General features: G+C 37.5%; 1 protein-coding gene across 2 annotated transcripts in view; it reads right to left on the reverse strand.

Moving 5' to 3' along the window:
• The window catches only part of ABHD17B (abhydrolase domain containing 17B, depalmitoylase), a 37,261-nt gene that overhangs the window by 2,977 nt on the left and 12,718 nt on the right, over positions 1-21,566 (reverse strand). The window contains exons 2-4 of one of the 2 annotated variants that reach the window (XM_073806215.1): positions 14,940-15,223; positions 5,667-6,136; positions 1,492-1,671 (exon numbers count right to left, since the gene is read on the reverse strand). In XM_073806215.1, the coding sequence (XP_073662316.1) occupies positions 1,492-1,671; positions 5,667-6,133 (647 nt within the window). In that variant the 5' untranslated portion in view covers positions 6,134-6,136; positions 14,940-15,223. The remainder of the gene's footprint in view (positions 1-1,491; positions 1,672-5,666; positions 6,137-14,939; positions 15,224-21,566) is intronic. The other variant, XM_004322103.4, reaches the window with a different exon arrangement.

Below are 21,566 nucleotides of genomic sequence, written 5' to 3' on the forward strand. Positions count from 1 at the left end.
CTGCATACTCTGTTGGTGCAGCTGAAATGAAAGAGGGAGCTAAACAGAGATGTAACTTGGCAATAGTTTACCCCAATTGTCTCCCTATCATTCCTACCATTCAGCTACAAAGTATAATGCACATACCTTCCAATCTACCATTTTCTAAAACAAAAACAAACCCCCAATAAATTTAAAAACCAAAAACCTCCCACAGCCTGCTCTGGTGATAATAGCATATGCTCCCATACGCTTCCCTAAGAAAGTAACCCCTTACTGGCTAAAGAAGAAAAAATTTGTTTTTGAAATGACCCTTCCTGTTCTTATAAAGAATCACGTGGTGACTTGGCCTTTGGCCTATCTATCATTCACAAAGAATCTTTGTATTGCTACCAATTTGGGAAAGGAAATAACAACTGAAATTTGCTACCCTGTCACTTCTTCCCTTCCTTTCTTTGAGAAAAATAGGCCGTCAATTTTTTTGTAACAATGAAGAAGAGCTAGTGGGAACTACCATCCTGTGTTGAGAAGCATGAGGAAAAGCAGCCCTTCTTTTAAATTTGTCTAACACTTATGTTTGCAGACTTTGTGGGGGCAGTAATTATTCTGGCTCATTTAAGACTCAACATTTTCACAATTCACTTCTTTTGTAAATCAGATATCACTAATTAGACATCATTCATTCATTTTTACAGAAGATTTTAAAAATTTTTATTTATTTTATTTTTGGCTGTGTTGGGTCTTTGTTGTTGAGTGTGGGCTTTTCTCTGGTTACCGCGAGTGGGGACTACTCTTTGTTGCTGTGTACAGGCTTCTCACTGCGGTGGCTTTTCTTGTTGTGGAGCACTGGCTCTAGGCGCACGGGCTTCAGTAGCTGTGGCACGCAGGCTCAGCACTTGTGGCTTGCAGGCTCTAGAGCACAGGGTCAGTAGTTGTGGCACACAGGCTTAGTTGCTGCACGGCATGTGGGATCTTCCCAGACTAGGGCTCGAACCCGTGTCCCCTGCATTGGCAGGCGGATTCTTAACCACTGCGCCACCAGGGAAGCCCCGTTCATTCATATTTTATGCACATGTGTCTCATTTTCCCTCTACTTGTTCCTCTCCTCCAGTATTATGCACCTCACTGGATGGTACTATCGTCCATTAGCAGCTCAAGTCAGAAACCTGGGAATTATATTCAAATTCTTTTGTTTAGCATCCTATATACAGTCTGACATTCAGTTCTATCAATTTTTTCTCAAATTCACTCTCTTATCTCCAATACTAGTGCCACCATCTGGGGTATAAGGCTCTCAGCACTTTTCACTTGGCTTACTATTGCTCAAACACTTCAGCCTTCTGACAGATGTCCTGCCACCACCTTCCTCACAAAGTAATTTTTCCACAATTTCTAAAATATATGTAAAATAGGAGCTCATGGCTGAGTGAACTGTATCATGAATACCTTAAGTGATGGAAAAAAATTCCCTCAAGTTTCTTCGAATTAAACTATTTGAATATTAATACTTACTTTGGGAATGCATCAAAACAGTAGGTCTTCTTGGTATCAGGAAAAGCGACTCGCATTCCTGAGGTCAAAGGAGAATGAAGAATAACAGCAGCACTCTCATACCGAGCAGCAAGATCCACAGATGGTACTGTCCCTATACTTTGGCCATATATAATCACATTTTCAGGGCGAATGCCATATCTACAGAGTCCAGAAGTTTAAAAAAAAAAAAAAGAGTTGGAGAGTCAGACTGGTATGAAGTGTTCAATCACTACTAAGGACTTACTCTTAAAAAAGAATGAAAGAATGAGACAATGTCAATAAATTTATATTTAAAACTTAAGTTTCTTAGTCATCACTAACATATTTAATGCCACAATAAAATCTATACTATTTCATCTGTTTCAAGTCTATCTTTTGGAAAAATAATGGCTGAGGTCTCTTAAAATTTTAATCTTAAGGAATGAATTTATTAAATCATTTATGCAATTCAATGTAGCATATTATTGACTATATTTGGAACATACTATGTCACTAATATTTTAATGGACTGATGTTTAATGGAGATTTAGTGTTTATTTTCCATTCAATGTAAAAAAGGTTCTTTATTTCTCTAGGCACTAAAAGTGGTTCATTTTATTTTCTGTAGTTGGTCATAGTGATGAAAATGCAACATATAGTTACAGTATGGAATATGAATAAAATATATGTATTGTTTTAGCCAAGAGCAAATTACTTATTTTTCTTGAGATTTGCATTTATTTACCCATAGAAATGGACTAATGATTGGAAAGATCAATAGATGAATGAGAATTCCAAAAGCCACATGGGCCAGTGATTTATGAATACTTCCTTTAAAAATGATTCAGATTTAAATATATGAACTCACTAACTCAATTATATTGGGTATATACTATGTTCCAGGCATTGTTACTTGTGTACAGTATAACTGTCTTAACTATAAACTACTGCAAGTGTAAGTGAGGTACTATAGGAGCTAATTACCTCTCCATAGTTTCTTCAAATCAGTCTTACAGAAGAATTTGGACCATGTCCCAAAGATTGGGTTCCATCTACTACAGACTGACTCTAAATGTAACTAAACTCAGAAAAGCTTTTTTTGCACTTCCCTTGTGATGCACTGTTTAAGAATACGCCTGCCAACACAGGGGACATAGGTTTGATCCCTGGTCTGGGAAGATCCCACATGCCACAGAGCAACTAAGCCCATGTGCCACAACTACTGAGCCTGCACTCTAGAGCCTGTGAGCCACAACTACTGAAGCCCGTGCGCCTAGAACCCATGCTCCGCAACGAGAAGCCACCACAATGAGAAGCCCACGCACCACAACTAAGAGTAGCCCCTGCTCGCCGCAACTAGAGAAGGCCCGCGCGCAGCAATGAAGACCCAACGCAGCCAAAATATATAAATAAATAAATAAATTCTCTACACAGAATCTTAATTAAAAAAAGAAAAGGTTTTTTCTTTGCAACAGACCTAGCTTCATAGGAATGAAGAAATTAGGAAAATGAACATTTGCAGCATCGCATCAGCATAACGCTTGGGGCTGCATGGATGCTGTTTAGCTGAACAGCAGAACTGTGGGTGGCAACGATGGGTTTTAGGCTAAAGCTAGCAATGGCAAGGCTCCAGAGTAGCTGAAGCATCTGCCAATTTACTATCAGAGGACTCAAAGCAGTAACAGAATTTCAGAATAGTACACATTAGAAAGGACTTCAGAGACCATCTAATCTAGGTTGGCTGCTTACTGAGTAGATGTTCAAAGTCAGAGTAAGTTAATGACTTACTCAGTTAATGACAGAGTAAGTTAACTGACTTACTCAGTTAATGACAGAGTAAGTTAATTAGAACCCAGGTATCCTGACTCCAGGTCCAGTGCCTTTTCTATTATAGCACACAGATAATGAGCTCAAATACTGTGGGGGAAAGGCTGCATAGTGAATATTCATACTTTATTTTCTGTTGATCCATCAGAAGTTCAGAAACATGGTTACTATAGATATTCAATTATCCTTAAAGGGAAGTTATTCAAATAATAATTATTTAAGTTCATTATTTTTTCCCTTCCTGGTTACTTAAGCTCTTTTTTACTTTAATCAAGTAAACTAAATGAAAGGCATGAATTCTAATCACACACATTTTATTAGATGACAGAATTCAAGAACTGGAAAGAATCTTGGAGATCATTTAACTCAAGCGCTTCATTAAATAGACTAAGAAACAGAGGCTCAGAAAAATTAAATAAAATTTCCCAAGACTTCCTAACCTTACTAACTCTTCCAACCATATTTAGAGTTCAACATAAGAGAAATTTTAAGTCTGAAATTCTATGCTAAACTAGTATGTGGGACTAGGTAGCAATCTATCTGTTCTACTCCTAGTCTTCATTCATACTGGTCGAGTGTATAAAAAGCTTAATTAACCCAGACTAGAAATCACTGAAGAAAGTTTCCTGTAAATTGATATCTGATAAGATTTAAAAAAAATAATAAAGCTGACCACTTACAAGAGGGGATTCTTTTACATAAACATAGAAAGAACACTTAACTGGATACTAACATGTTTTGCTTGAATAATTTATACTTTTGTGCTACTTGGAAGCACTAATAATGAAGGCTATCTGCTTTTGGCACCTTTAGATGCTATACTAATTCACTGAAGTTGATTTACAGTATGTGAATTATATTGCAATAAATTTGTTATTAAAAAATTATCATATTTTCCTGACAGGTATTATATATACTATATTCAACTGGTTGAATCTGAAAGGGGGAACTCAGTTTTGTTTGCGGGCCTGACAGGAGTATAACCGAAGCATATTTTGACTGTGGTCATTTAAGGTAGCTTTTAAGTTTATAAATTTTTACCGCTCTGTGCGTGCCTCCCTCCCACTCCTAAACTCCATAATTACTACTTACCATCTATTTTTTTTCTTACTTGTCAGAAATTTGTTTTCATATCATTTCAATTGACTTAAGAATCCCTTTTATACAGAATTCTGCTATGGAACTATAGTTTTACTACACATCTTGGAGGGGTAAATGTTTCTAAAGATTTTTCTAAAAAAGATTATATCTACTAATGAAATTGAGAAAGTTCTTCCCAACTAACTGAAACCATTAATATTTAAATTAAATTAGGAATGGTAGATTTTCTTTATGTACTCTAGCTTCAGTCTAAAATCCTCTGGAGGGATTTCCCTGGTGGTGCAGTGGTTAAGAATCCGCCTGCCAATGCAGGGGACACGGGTTCGAGCCTTGGTCCGGGAAGATCCCACATGCTGCGGAGCAACTAAGCCCGTGCGCCACAACTACCGAGCCTGCTCTCTAGAGCTGGAGAGCCACAACTACTGAGCCCGCGTGCCACAACTACTGAAGCTTGCGTGCCTAGAGCCCGTGCTCCGCAACAAGAGAAGCCACCGCAGTGAGAAGCCCGCGCACTGCAACGAAGAGTAGCCCCTGCCCACCGCAACTAGAGAAAGCCCGCGCACAGCAACGAAGACCCAACGCAGGCAAAAAACAAACAAACAAACAAACAAAAAAACACCTCTGGAAGTCAGGCAGCTTATTAATGTACAATGAAGAATAATTTGTATTGAGGTATCTTTCTGTTTAGTGTACATTAACTGATGAGAAAATACACTGAAGTATACAAAATTGCAATCTTTTTCAAGAAAAATTTATAAGTATTTTTGTGACTAGCAAAGATTAATGTTATTTCTATTTATTAATTTTTAATGATTAATTATATAAAATGATGCAAACCCTGCCTTAGGATTTTAACAATCTAGCCTCTTACTCTGTTAATGACAGATCAAGAGAATGATTAGCTAAATCACTGTTTTCTCTCATTCCCTTGAAATGTTGCAACTTTGAATAAACATTTTTATACCACAATCCAGTAAGTTTCTAAAACCAAACATTTTTTCACTGGCTTACATTTTTAGGAAAATCACACACACACACACACACAAGCTGTCAAACTCTTTTATGCTATTATACAAAATTTAAAATTACAATCTAAAAGTGTAACTCTTCATAGGTTTATACTGGTAAATATAATCTTTATTTAGTACTTCAAGATGTGTTACAAAAACAGATTTTATTCTATTCTTATACAAGACAATTTTATCAGCCATCACAAATGTGGAAAACAATTCCCAATCACCATTTACCTTGTCCTAAGAGCAAGCCAAGCAGCTTCTATGTCTGCATAGAGGTTCTTCTCTGTCGGTTTCCCAGAACTTGCACCATATCCAGAATAATCATATGAAAATATATTACAATTAATCCGTGATCCCAGTCCTATGTAAAAACTGCTCATCTGACCAAGATCAACAGCATTTCCGTGTGAAAAGAGTAAAGTGTATTTGGCATTGGGTGAGCAACGCACAAACATGCAGGCAATTCTGTTGCCTTTACTGGTTCTAGTCATGAAACACTCAATAGCATCTTTTTCTCTAGAAGAATATTGCCAGTCTGCTCGTTCTGATAGGTGTAACGTCCAGCGGCTTCCACTTTCATCACACATCAGCGTGTAAGTTGGATCAGGTGGCAAAAATGCTAATTTTGAAGCAATTTTCCCTGGACAAGGTGGACAGCAGAAGAGGCAACATAGCTCACTAAATGAAAGATTATTCATCTTCTGAAAAAGAAAAGAATAGTCATGTTTTAATCACTGAATGTCCATTCTGCATTTGCATACAATAAAAGTTAAAACAAAGACACCAGTAAATTCTACTACTGGACAGTGTCTACTACTATTATATGAAGTATGCTTTCCCAAATAGATTTTTGGCATCTTTCTAGAAACACTTGAAATCATGAGGTGAGACAAATATTCCTGACCAGGAAACGGACTCAAATACTATGTGACATGTTGCAAATAGTAGTTGAATTTTTTTTTTTTTTTGCAGTACGTGGGCCTCTCACTGTTGTGGCCTCTCCCGTTGCGGAGCACAGGCTCCGGACGCACAGGCTCAGCAGCCATGGCTCACGGGCCCAGCCGCTCCGCGGCATGCGGGATCCTCCCGGACCGGGGCACAAACCCGTTTCCCCTGCATCGGCAGGTGGACTCTCAACCACTGCACCACCAGGGAAGCCCAGTAGTTGATATTTTATAATACTTAACCAAAATATGAAAAATGATACTCTTACCAGAGAGTAGAGGTATAAATTTGTTATTTCTCTACAAATAACAACATAGTAGGTATGAAATATCTTTAGTTAGCTTTTAATTTCTGTGTAACTCAGTGAAAATTCTCAGAATCTCGTGAGAAGCTAGGGATTTAACATAATATAGTAAATATATAATAATAGCACTTACTATTTGTCAGGCATTGTGCTAAGGGTTCTATGCATATCAGCATGTTTAATCCTCTAAGCAACTCTGTATGGTAGTCTGAGAAAAGAAACCTGCACAAGTTGAGGAAGTGAGGGAGCCAGGATTTGACACCAGGCTCAGTCATTGTCCTACATCACTGGGCTACATACACTGCTTCAAGGGCTCAAAACACTATTTGTCTCAGAAGCTTATTATTTTAGCCATATTTGTCTCAGAAGCCTATTATGTTAGCCATAGTGCCAATGGCCTAAATAACCTGTAAAACATTAAAATGTATATATGAATATATGTATGTATGAAATTATTGCCCAAATTAAGAAGGCATTATTATTATGGAAAAAAAGATCTGGTCAAGGAAAATTTCGTAAATGGTTAGATGGAAATGAGCATAAGGTTTGAAGTCAGAGAGAGTTGTGGTAGCACTTACTAGCCGTGTGCCCTTGGGCAAATTATTTACCTTTTTGACCCTCACTGTTTTCATAAGTAAATGAGGCCAGTGCCTACAATGAACACAGTGGTTGTGAAGAACAAATATAATGATATCGTTAAGGCACTTAACATAGTAATGGCCGTAGAGCTGACACACTCAGAAATGGTCCACTTTCTCCTATGCCCTTTTCATCAATATTTTAAAAGTATCCACAGCTCATATTAACTCAGAAACAAAATAAAGTACTACTTGTTTGCCCTACCAGCATTTCCTTCTAATTATCCTTTCTCAAATTCCTATCTCTTTTTAGCAGTAGACCATTGCTTAGGTTCCAGGAAGAAGGCATTCAAAACAAACACCTTCCAGAGGTTTGGTGGCACCTAATTTTCTCCAAAAAAATCTAAATAAAAGGATAGGGAAAAAAAGAACTTCATCCTACCAAAAAATGAGAAACTATCACCTCAGAAGAGTGACTAAAGTGTTGAGTACATATGGAAAGAAATGAATGCCTTTTTCATTAATTACTGATTCAAAATCTAGTTTATTTTGCTTAATACAAATGTGTTAATTTCCCAGTGTAAACTAATTAGGTAGAAAGAAGAAGCAGAAACAGCAGAGAGAGAAGAGTAGGAGTGACATGAAAGGCTTTAAAAGATGAGTAAGGGAAGGGCAGAAAAATGTCTCTGGGCTAATGGGAAGCACCTTTACTTGTTATTCTATTTTTATTCCCTTTCGGCCTTCAAAATGAATATAGCCTGAATAAGTTAATGTCTTACTCTGGTTGGAACAAGAGTCAGATAGAACAAAAATGACAACTAGCTGTCATCCTTAGTGCTAACTCTAATTGGCTCCATGACATGTTGTACTGAGGAGGATTCTGAGAGCATGCCCCGGGCTTAGCAGGCAAAGAATGTGTGATAAATTAGCAAAGTCTACTACAGAATTTGGCTACAAATCTATTATCCTGGTCAGGAGGACAAAGGATCTGGTGAAGATGGCAGAGAAGGGAGTTCAAAGGGTCAGTTCCAAAGAAGGAGATGATCCCCAAAACAAAAACAAACAAACAAAAAAACCTAAAAACAAAGAAGGAGATAACCTGGAAAAAGAAGATGAGGTAGAAGGTACAATATATCAGTGCTATCCATTTAATAATCTACCTATGGTCATTTCTTACCCCCAATTACCTTACACGCCATCAACTGCTGACCCTGAAGAGCATATTAAAAGCTTGATTAAGTAAACTGTATATAGCTATACTATGTTCCTGTAAATTACCACTTGAACGTAAAGACTTTTATGTACTATATAATAAAGTAATTTTGAAATAAACTGGCTGACCGAACATATATAATGCTGCAGAGACGATTCTGAAGATGAACACCAAAGGAAAAAATTAGACGAGAAAAAGCTGCAATGCCAGGGTCAAGTCAAATGAAAGACAATCTGACCTTCTTAATGGTGGCAGAAGAAATTATTCCCACCTCCACTGCCTCAAACCCAGACAACTGGTATCCACTTAATAAGATAAACTTGGAAATTATCACTTTCCTAATGATAGGTCTGATATAGGGCAGCAACATAGACTTGCTTAAAAAAGTTACTCTCTCCTTTTCTATAAATGTGAAATTTTTCACAATAGAAAATATAAATAAAACAAATAAACCTATGTTTTAGTATGATCAGAGCAGAGCTGGGCAAATTACTGAGGGAGAATATCTTATTCTTGATAAATCACTGAAATCTTGTTAAATTTAGATAATTTAAATCCAATTTGTTTCATATAACTCACCTGAATATAAACATTTTATTTACTAGTTATTTCTTGACAACAAAATCTTGAGGCGACAAGGCAGTGAGTAATCACAGATGGAAAACAGAGTTATGAGAGTACACAAAGGTCATACAACAAATTGAATAATTTGTAGCTGAATTTTTGGACAAGACAAAACAAGGATTTAAACTAAGTTATAATAAACCTATTTAAAAAGAGAGAGAGAGGGGCTTCCCAGGTGGCACAGTGGCTGAGAGTCCGCCTGCCGATGCGGGGACACGGGTTTGTGCCCCGTTCCGGGGAGATCCCACATGCCGCGGAGCGGCTGGGCCCGTGAGCCATGGCCGCTGAGCCTGCGCGTCCGAGCCTGTGCTCCGCAACGGGAGAGGCCATGATAGTGAGAGGCCCGCGCACCAAAGAAAAAAAAAAAAGAGAGAGAGAGAGAGAAAGAGAGAAGGAGGGAGTGAGAGAGAGAGAAAACTTAAAGATGAAGCAGAAAAAAGTGTCAGAAAGAAAAGTTCAACTGGAATCCCTGGTATAAAAAAATCAGTATCTGAAATAAAGAATTAAACTGATGGGTTGGGTACAAATATTGATAACAGTTGAAGAACACATTAGTGAGCTGGAAAATCAGACTGAAGAATTCCCAGGTATGGAACTTTTCAGGGGGATGAAGAGATGGAAAATATAGAAGAAAATTTAAGGAGGATTTCAGTAGAAATACCAATATCACTATAGGAGTCCCCTCCAAAAAAAGAGAGGAGAAAATAAAGACAATCTAATAATTTTTCAGAATTAAAGAGAGAAAATTCAGATTGAAATAGCTCAGAATGCCAAATAGGTATTTAAGAAAACTTTCACAGCTAGACAAATTACAGTAAATATTAAAACTGCCAGAAACAAAAATCTGAACGTTTCCCAAAGGGAAGAACAGATTACTTACAAAGGAACAAGAATCAGATGAACAGCTAACTTTTGAATAGCAACACTAGAAACCAGAAGACACTGAAGGGGTAAGTTTAAAGTAAGGAAAAAGCTTTGAAGCTAGAATTTCACACAGATAAAATACCAATTTAGGGCTTCCCTGGTGGCGCAGTGGTTGAGCCTCCGCCTGCCGATGCAGGGGACACGGGTTCGAGCCCCGGTCCAGGAAGATCCCACATACCGCGGAGCGGCTGGGCCCGTGAGCCATGGCCGCTGAGCCTGCGCGTCCGGAGCCTGTGCTCCACAGCGGGAGAGGCCACAGCAGTGAGAGGCCAGCGTACCGCAAAAAACAAAAAATAAAAAAAATACCCATTTAATATAAGGATAAAATAAGGATATTTGCAGGCACACAAAAACTGAGAAGGTTTACTAAGTCAAGACCCTCTTTGAAAAACTCCAGCAAGGAGGAAAAGAAATGCAAGAAAAGTCTGAGGTATCTGAGATATGACAAATAAATAATAGTTAATATAATGTCTTTTTTGGTAAGTAAGCAATGGAGGAAAAGAAAAAGCAGCAAAGTACATCCCTAATAATCCAGAATCAAAACTTTGGAGAATACCAATGTGGAGGGGACTGGAATAAGAGTTAGGAAATATTTAAGAAGTAAAAATGTGCCAGGGCACCGGTCACTTGAATTGTTGGGAATATTAATACTGATAAGATTAAGACACAGAATAAAGGCATGAATATGACTCTTATTTATTTTGGCTGCACCAAGCAGCACAGGAGATCTTAGTTCCCTGACCAGGGAATGCACCCATGCCCCCTGCAGTGGAAGCATGGAGTCCTAATCACTGGGTCACCAGGGAATTCCCATTATGACTCTTAATAAGTCAGACATAACCAGCATAAAAATGATACTATGATACACCTGAAGAGTAGTTATAGTTTTCATTACAAATGTCTAGCCTTGAGTATTTATCAGCATGTTAAAACTCAAGAAGGAGTGTAAACACAAAGAAATAAGAAATTAATGGTAGATATCAACAAAATAGAGAACAAAATGCAACAGAAAAAGAGATCATTCTGGACCTCTAGTGCCATGCAGAGTATCTAACACATAATGAGGTTTCTAATTATTTTTTAGATGAATGAGTTAGTAAATTATTAAGATTAATTCAACCCTCTGCACTTCAGAAGCCCCCAGAAAAGAAGGAAAAAAGTTTACAAATCACATGTTAAGAAAGAAATCCAACATATTTTGTGACAATTACTTAGGTTTCTTTTATGGGTCAGAATAGAAGCAATCAAATAAAAATGTATGAACCTGAATGAGGGAGGGTTCAGGCAGGAAAAGCATTGCTAGTTACTGAAATCATTCAGTGTGTTATAAAGCACAGAACAGAACAGTCTTCCAGGGAGAAGGAAATCTTGCCCCTTTGGAAATCAATTCACAAAATGAAAGGTCAGCTCAATGTTAAACAGATGGCCCATTGTGAAAATTAAGGTTTTCCTTTTGGCAGGGGACTCAGAGTTACTTCACTTATATAGCAGGAGGAAGTTCCTAAAATTGCATGAAATAATAATTTAAGAACTTGCTTCTCCTGGTAATTTTTTCCTGCTCAATGACAAAGGAAAAGAGATGAACACCTGAGTCCTTTCTCAGCAAAACAGGAAGACTACTGTTAAATAATGTCCTTAAATAAAATGACATACTATAATCTCCTTCCCTTTTTTTTTTTTTTGCGGTACGCTGGCCTCTCACTGTTGTGGCCTCTCCCGTTGCAGAGCACAGGCTCCAGACGCGCAGGCTCAGCGGCCATGGCTCACGGGCCCAGCCGCTCCGCGGCATGTGGGAACCTCCCGGACCGGGGCACGAGCCTGTGTCCCCTGCATTGGCAGGCGGACTCTCAACCACTGGGCCACCAGGGAAGCCCCTCCTCTCTCTCTTTTTTTTTTAAAAATTTATTTATTTTTGGCTGAGTTGGGTCTTCGTTGCTGCGCGTGGGCTTTCTCTAGTTGCGGTGAGCGGTGGTGGTGGGGGGCTACTCTTTGTTTTGGTGCACAGGCTTCTCATTGCGATGGCTTCTCTTGTTGCGGAGCACAGGCCCTAGGCGCATGGGCTTCAGTAGTTGCGGCATGCAGGCTCAGTAGTTGCGGCATACGGGTTTAGTTGCTCTGCAGCATGCGGGATCTTCCCGGACCAGGGATCGTACCCGTGTCCCCTGTATTGGCAGGTGGATTCTCAACCACTGCACCACCAGGGAAGCCCCGCCTTCCTCTCTTCTGACAGAAGAAATAACTGAAACGACTTCTGTTAATTCCTGATGTAATAACATTTACTGAAAAAAAATCTCCCTTTCAACTCTTTTGTAATAATTTCTTGGTAATGCAGATTGACTCATATTACTACCATCTACGAAGGACAATTGATTGATTCTTTTAGGGTTCAAGATTTTGTCATGATGAACAGTAGTAGTACTCAATAGTCTTTTAAAAAAGGTTTTAGAGAAAACATTTTAAAAGTATCAATACTTATAACTTTTCTTCATTTTGTGTGGTATTTTGACAATTTCACTCTAAATAGTATCTGAGCTGATTTAAAGTCTTACCCAATTTGGAGTGTAGTCAGTAAACTGCTTAAATTTTGATATACTAGATTTCATGTTAAGAACTACATTCTAAAATCCAAGATGAATTTCTTTGAATTTGGCTTCATGCACGGAAATCTGGGGAAGTAATATTACATATTCTGTTTTGTAGAATGTCAGAATTTGTTACCTAGAGAATCTGCGATTACTACTTTCAGTTAGTTATACGTCTATCTATTTAGCAATCAGGTTTCAAGAAGTCCCAGTGATTCAGAATAACAGCAACGCTTCCCAGAGATTAATTTTTTAAGATAAATAAATATCTGAGCATTCAAAGACAAAAAATAAGTAAAAAAGGGAAGACTGCACAAAATGTAAAGACTGGTCTGTTTGCTACTGTAAAAACAACCCATTTTTGATGCTTATCTTTGGTTATAAAAACTAAAGCTTGATGTTTTTTAAACTGACAGAAGAAACCAGAAAAAATAAAAATAAAAATAGATTTATAGCAAAGCCTGCCTAACACCAGAAATGGATAAACGAGGTAGATGTTTGATTATTAAGAGCAAGAGGTAGCAAAGATCAGAATGAAGTTCGAAGCGATGGCACAGAAGATACTCAACTATGAAAAAGCAGGAAAAAAAAAATCAGATTTTAGGTTAGTTCTGTACAAGGGGGCCATGAGCCCAACACATCCCAGCTGACTAATCCAAAGGAAATCACCATAATACTACTATACAAAGGGGGTCAATCACATACAGCTCAGTAGCCTAGGGGTGTATCTAAATCAAATTAAGCTCAGTTCAGTATCCTTGGAGGGCACCAAGGGAGTTAGGTACTGCCACCCTAATATCCAGCATGTAATCTGTAGTAGCATTTACCAAAGTACAGCAACAAGTGAAACCACATGCGTTACTGTTTTCAGAGAGCTATATGTATTACAGAGTTCAACGTATACAGAGAAGCTGAATAATCACCATTAAAGAAGTTTGGCACCAGCCTTATTTTTCACTCAAGACAGAGTATTCCAAATTCTCATAATGATCAAAATTTCTGCTAAATGTTACTTAGAAACTAGGTGTTTAGTACATGTCACTTTAACACATTTTCTTATTTGTATATATCTTATGTAGAAATACAGCTTATGTAGCCCTTATCTCTTTGGGGTAGGTTGTATTTATTTCTTTTAGATCATTATAAGAATCAGCAGCAGAAGTACTCCACTGTCTGTGAGATCAAAGGACTTGATTGGCTGATTTTGCTAGGAAAACTTGGAAGACAGAACGCATGGGTTGTGTTACATAGGAATGGAAACTTAATAACTCAGGAAAAGTTTTTTTAAAGGCACTATATTTTTTGTATTTCAAATTGGAAGGAGAAATTTGGTAAAACTATTTTCTTTTAAAGAGTCATGTCAGTTACTTTTAAAGATAGTTATAATTTTTAAATACTAATAAGATTCTAGAGATACTTAGTAACTGGGCCAATGTATCACTTGAAAACACCTATGAAACGTGGCTTTTGTTGGTAAATTGAACAGATGCCTTAATAATTGCGAGTTTTATAAAATTTAGAGGAGTTTCTCAAACAGGCAAAACATAATGGGTATGTCAAAATAAGTTTCCTTTCCCGCTGGTGAGAAAAGTTGGGGTTAGACACATGAAGAAAGTTGAGGTCTACCAGAGGTACCAAAATAGTCCCAATCCTAATGTTAGTATGAAGTTATTTATTTATTTTTTCTTCAGTAAAAGAAAGTTAAACAGTAAGAATCAGAAGTGAGGAAACTGGATTTATGACAAGATTATAGAAGATGGAAATTAAGGCTGAAGAGCCTATACGCTAGGCCAAGCAAACTAATTTGGCTCAGCACTCCTACATAGGTCAATGTAGCCATTTCTACAGTACTAATGTTTTCCCCTAGTTTCTTAATTCTTACTGCACTAATACAGGAGGCACTAACCACATACGGCTACTTAAAGTAATTAAAATTAAATATTCAGTTCCTCAGCCACACTAGCCATATGTTGACTAGTGGCTACCAAATTGCACAGTGTAGAAGAAGCATTTCCATCACTGCAGAAAGTCCTTATTGGGCAGTGCTGAACTAAAAGCTTTTAAACCCAGGCAATGCAGAACCAAAACTTACATGCTTCATACTAGATTTAAATGTTAGAGCTCCTTCCTCTCCAGTCTTTCCATCATAGTACATATAAGCTATTTTTATAGGTCCTGTTGAACAATGTAACCACCCAGAACTAAATGAGTTTACCTATACAATACTGTTTTAGAAGACTACTATCTTGACAAAAATATTACATCAAGCCCAACCTTAACGTAAAAGCCATTTTATTTAAAAGGAGGAATGCAAATCAATCAGACTATCCATACATTTTAATGCATGGTTTTAAGGTGTCAAAGGAATCCAATATTCTTTTTTGCGGTACGCGGGCCTCTCACTGTTGTGGCCTCTCCCGTTGCGGAGCACAGGCTCGGACGCGCAGGCTCAGCGGCCATGGCTCATGGGCCCAGCCGCTCCGCGGCATGTGGGATCCTCCCGGACCGGAGCACGAACCCGCATCCTCTGCGTTGGCAGGCGGACTCTCAACCACTGCGCCACCAGGCAAGCCCTCCATTTCTTGTTCCATCAACTTTAGGAAGTTTCCACTGGCTTCCTATGTAATCAAATACCATTATAATTGGCTATACAATTACCTTCACATTAAGTTTTATATCATTTGCAGTTTGTTTTATAATTATAAAATTTTTGTTTTATCTATAGGTTGATTTTTTTAAACTGGGTAACAAAAAGTATTTACAATGTTATCCACTGCCATCCAAGTAGTGGGATATTTTATGTCACTAAATTCCAAGTGTGAAGGTGTTTATAACTCTGATAACTGCTCAAAAATAAGGCACATTTCAGTTTGTTTCATATTTGACTTTCTGAAGAGCCTTTAATTTTCCTAGAGCTGCTGCCTTTTTTTAATTTTCAGAAAGTTCATAAGCTTTTATCACATATAATATATTCCAACTTCTTATTCTTCGAATTTGTGCAACAGAATCTGTGTTTCTGAAGATGTTCTTAGTCCCCAGTGAGTTATTTTAAACTGAAACAATTAAGTTCTGGGACAGTTCAAAGCCCAGGAGTCTGTCTAGCTAGGATTTCTTTTCATCATCCTTCTGTTGTTTCATAATCTCATGTTTTAATTCTTCTGTGGGATTATTTTTTGTTTGGTTTTGCTAGAATACATCTCCAAGCATTTGCCCTCCCTCCCTCACAAGGGCCTAGGGGAAATAAAGCATATTTTAATGTACAATTTTAAAAAGTTCTTACTTTGGGACTTCCCTAGTGGCGCAGTGGTTAAGATCCCACATGCCTCAGTGCAACTACTGAGCCTACGCTCTGGAGCCCGTGAGCCACAACTACTGAGGCCCGTGCGCCTAGAGCCCGTGCTCCACAACAAGAGAAGCCACCACAATGAGAAGCCCGCGCACCTCCACGAAGAGTAGCCCCTGCTCACCTCAACTAGAGAAAGCCCGCGCACAGCAACCAAGACCCAACGCAGCCAAAAATATTTATTTAAAAACAAAGTTCTTACTTAGATTTCACAAATGGCAAACTAGGCATGCTTTAGAATTACAAGTTTTTAAAGAAATTTCCACCCCAGTTTAAATCATTGGCCCACATCTTCTAGCATCCAATGTTGACTCCTAATACCAATCTGATTTTTGTTTTTTAAAGTAATTCCCATCTCTCTTCCACAAAAAAAAAAAAACCTGAGATTTTTCTTTATCCTGAGCTCTGAAATTTTATGAGACTATATCTAAATGTGTTTTCATTCTTTCTGTTGTGTATTTAACAAGTCATTTTGATCTAAAGCCTCAAGACTTTTCTTTAGCTCAAAGAATTTTTCTTCTGTTTTTTAATTCCCTCTCCACCTCTTTCTCTTTCTATCAGGAATTCCTATTTAGGAATCCTAGGACTATTATACTTACAAATTTTCTTTCCTTTTCCCTTCTCTTTCTGCTCTATTTCCTAGGTAATTTCTTCTAGTTTATCTCACAGATCGCTACTTTGGTATTCTAGAGTATAAAATCAATTTTAACATTAAAACTTTTTGGTTGGGCTTCCCTGGTCGCGCAGTGGTTAGAATCTGCCTGTCAATGCAGGGGACACAGGTTCAAGCTCTGGTCCAGGAAGATCCCACATGCCGCGGAGCAATTAAGCCCGTGCGCCACAACTACTGAGCCTGTGCTCTAGAGCCCAAGAGCCACAACTACTGAGCCCACGAGACACATCTACTGAAGCCCACCCGCCTAGAGCCTGTGCTCTGCAACAAGAGAAGCCACTGCAATGAGAAGCCCGTGCACCACAGCGAAGAGTAGTTGCTGCTCGCTGCAACTAGAGAAAGCCTGCGCACAGCAACGAAGACCCAACACAGCCAAAAAACCCCCCAAAAAAACCCCAAAACAAAAAAAACCCCAACTTTTTGGTTTATGGGTGCAATATCCTCTGAAATCTCTCTTAGAGTAGCAAGTGAGCCAAATTTTTGTTGTTCTGTCCATCTGTGTTTTTCAGATGTTTGTTCCTTCTGTTTGTTCATCTTTGATTTTCATGCTGTTAGACTGCTTCTTCACTGACTGTTCATATTTATGAGCAAAGAATTAAATTGAGTATCCTTTATATTTGTGTAAGCATGCTGTTCAGCAGACTTCTAGTCTGAATAGGACTAACTGGCTGCAGTCTTAGAACTCCTATAACTATGAAAATAAAGAGGATTTCTGGGGATAGGGTACTTTACTTGAGTCAGTCTCAAGTCTATCAGTCTCTCCCATATCCATCCATCCACCTCTGCCTATGGAAAAAAAAAGTGTGTTCTATTTACCGTTTTCAATGGGAACAGAAATACCTTACAAATATTCAAGAACATGGTACAGCTTTAACTATTTGGTCCAGTAATGCAATTAGGGATTCTACCCAGTAAATTATTCAAACGAGTACAGTATAGTCCAGAAACTATAAGGTTGGTGACTTTAGGGAAGTCAATCCCTTTAAATCTAATTCTCCTTTTAAATAAAATGAGAAGTTTGAACTAGATATTAAGATTTCTTCTAGTTCTAAAACTTTACAATTAAGCTTCATTTATGGTCAAAAGCTTCAATTCACTCAATCTTCCTTAGCATGTAAAAGAGTGAAGAAATACATAATTTGAAAAACTTCAGAGATTTTCAAAGTTTCCCCCACCACTAAAAAAGTACCTAAACAAGCATGTTAATTTATATTTTGCAAATTATAGTTAATGAGTTGTAATTTGGGGGAGGGGGATAGGCTAGTGACAATGTGGGGAGGGGGAGTGCAAGTATTCCTGAGGGGGGTGAAAGATTCCTATTTTACACAGTTGCTTTTCAAAATGAGTGATCTCTGTGTCTCCTGGCCACTCCGGGGGAAACAATGTGCTTTTTAAAATTGTGGTAAAATATACATAACATAAAATTGATCATTTAAAGCATTTTTAAGTGTACAATTCTGTAGCATTAGGTACATTTATACTGTTAGGCAATCACCACTACCAGTCTTCTTCAGAACATTTTCATCTTCCCCAACTGGAAGTTTGTACTACTAAGCAATGATTCCCTTATTCCCTCCTTCCCCCAGCCCCTCCCAATCATCATCCTACTTTTTGTCTCTATGAATTTGACTACTCTAGTGGAATCATATAGTATTTGTCCTTTTGTGACTGGCTTATTTCACTTAGCACATCTTCAAGGTTCATCATGTTGCAGTATGCGTCAGACTTTCCTTCCTTTTAAAGGCTGAATAATAGTCCATTTTATGTACATATCACATTTAGTTTATCCATTAATCAATCTGCTGGACACTTTTGGCTACTGTGAATAATGCTTCTATGAACATGGGTGAACAAACATCTGTTCAAGTCCTTGCTTTCATTTCTTTTGGGGGAGAAACAATGTTTCAAAAAGTATAAAAATATTTTTAGCTTCATTCTAATGTAGATTTATTTTGTTTGAATTATTTCTCACTTCCCATCTATCAGAAACAAAATAAAGAAATGCTGTATCTAGCAAGCTGTATATTTAAATAAAATAAAACAAAACTAGGTTAACAATTCAAAGTTAATTTTTAAAATATGGGTTAAATATACTTTAAATTTTAATATGTTGAATATGAAAATTATACAGTCAAATATTTAAAATATTTTATATTCCTAAAATAAAACTTTCTTATTTCAATTTTTCAAGAAATTTAAATTTTAGTATATACTCTACAAACTCCTAAACTTCAAAATTTTTAGACATTTTATATCTGCACTACTCAGTGAATTATCACTAAAAAATTAAATTCCAGTCTGTATAGATTATTAAAAGGTATCTTCTAAAAGCATGGAAATGTATATGAGGGGCCCATGAAGTCCCGTTCCAAAAGGAGCCAGACATTTTGGGCTTAAAAATGTTTTTTCTTTATTGTACAATTAATCAGCTGAACCACTTTGTAAATTACCAACTATTTACTAACCACAAGGACATTTCTGTCCTTATTGTTTTGAATCATATCTCACACATACCCTTCATTGCATATACTCAACATTCAAGTATACCTACTTCTAGCAATGGCTGCCACACAGAAGTCGCTCAAAAGCCAATGATAGCTGAGCTAGTTTGTAAAACAAAATAAATCAAACATTAGTATCACTTTTTTTTTTTTTTTTTGCGGTACGCGGGCCTCTCACTATTGTGGCCTCTCCCGCTGCGGAGCACAGGCTCTGGACACGCAAGCTCAGCGGCCATGGCTCACGGGCCCAGCCGCTCCGCGGCATGTGGGATCTTCCCGGACCGGGGCATGAACCCGCATCTCCTGCATCGGCAGGCGGACTCTCAACCACTGCGCCACCAGGGAAGCCCTAATATCACTTTTGACATTCAGAAATCTAAACCTGCAGGTATGATATTTTGCTAGGTTACAAAAGCCAAGTTAGTGTTTATTTATCAAAATACTTATATAGCTAGATCTTGTAAAAAAAAAAAAAACTTCATAAATAATCCCTATAACAACCCTATGAAAGAGATGCCATTATCCTCCCCACCAGCCCAATTTACAGATGAGAAAACCGAGAAGTTTAGTTTCCCCCGGATCACTGTAGTGAAGCCAGGACTGATACTTAGCAGTTTGACCCAGAGTCCATGCTTTTAATCATTGAGTTAAGATTAGTATTGGGAATGAAATGTTTCGCTATGGTGTGGATATGGAGAGTATATAACGAGTCCAGTGGAGAAAGAAGAACAAGGATGAAAGACCTTCCCATTTCATACACAAGAACAAACTAAAGCCAAACCAAATAAAATTTAAAAATCTAAGACTACATGAAAAAAAAAAAGTTTGTTTGGGTGTTCAGAATATGAGACTATGTACCTGGGGCAAGAGGAAGGAAGTGGTCTTGGCCACCAGGTGGCAAAAAAGTAAGTAAAACCTAGACTGGCATTTATAAATTCACAGCTTTGATGTTCTTTTCTGAGGATTATGAAGTCACTGTTTAAAACAGGCAAATTGTACTTGTTACATGGAAGAAAGTGATATATTTCAGTGGCCTTCAAGTATGCAAGGATTCTGGAAGTCTTTGGATATATGCTTTAATATTGTCAAATTTCTATTTCTTAAAATGTATCCAAAATGGACTGCCAAACTGCTCTCAAAGGTGGCATCAGTTTCCAGTAACAACTATACAACCACCTGATGGGGATTTGTCATTTGTATTAACTTTGATACTTGATATTCTCTGGGATGTTGATGAGTGGCACTGAATCTAGAAATCAATTTGGGAAGAACTGAAATCTCTGAGTGTTTGTATTCCTGTATTCTCTATTTAACCTTTTTAAAAATACCATGTTCTAATTCTTTGTTAATGTATAGAAATGTAATATGTTTTTGTGTACTGACAGTATACAACAACAAGCTAGGAATATTCCTTAATGCCCAGGTTGAAGGCATATTCCAAGGTCAGGAAGTCGCCACCAAAATTGTAATCTGGATTGTGTGCACTGCCAAAAGGGAAAAAGGAAATTGAAGTCAGGAGAATATAGAGCTGGGAATATTAACCATACAGAAGTGAAGTTTGGGACAAAATGAGCATTTACAGAATCAAAGTATAGGTAGGTTAGTTAATAAGACTTAAGAAGCATAAAATGACTATTTAACAGAAATTCTAACTCAAGAACCACCAGATATTTTAGAAGAGAGTTTTCAGGTCACTCTGTTATTAAATGTTTTGGATCCTTTTTTCTAAAAATTTTGCATATAGTTTCAGGGTTCATAGAACCACACATATCCTTAATAGTGCTGTTGGTATCTAATGTAATTTTCAGATTTAACACCCAAGCTGATAGCACAGTAACTGCTTTTGCATGGAATTGATTAAATAGTACCTAGCTCTGAACCATCCTGCTAAGTGTTTGTCCAATGTCAATTCTTGAGAGAAATACATTATTACGTTATCCTGATACACTGCCATTTTGGGGTAGAAGATGTTAATAAGAAACAATTCTAAGCATTAGAACACTGACAAGATGGCATTACAGAAGCCGAGATCTTGGCACATTCTTCCCATTGAAAATGGAAGTAGCCCAAACTTGCATATATATATTAAACATCAATTCTCAAAATAACAGGCTCTTCCACTAGACCAGCTCTGAGATTTAACCTCTTAAAAAAATGTTTATTTGGTGAAGGAGTGAAATTTAGGTTATTTAAATTAAGTCAGTTTTATCCTACCATTATTTAATAAAGCAGTACATAGAAGTGAAACATATAAATCTGTTTAAGCAGGCAACAAAAAAACACAAAACCACACGGCTTCAGGGTGGATCAGGGTACAATTTCAAGTGTTCTATAGATATGATTTTGAAAGAGGTATTTTCATTAAGCATTGGGACAAAAGAACCACAGAACTGCATAAGCAGCATACAAGTATATTCCTCATAACAATCCCTTCTCCATATTTT

Source organism: Tursiops truncatus, chromosome 6 (assembly GCF_011762595.2).
Source record: "Tursiops truncatus isolate mTurTru1 chromosome 6, mTurTru1.mat.Y, whole genome shotgun sequence".
NCBI classification, from domain to species: Eukaryota; Metazoa; Chordata; class Mammalia; order Artiodactyla; family Delphinidae; genus Tursiops; species Tursiops truncatus.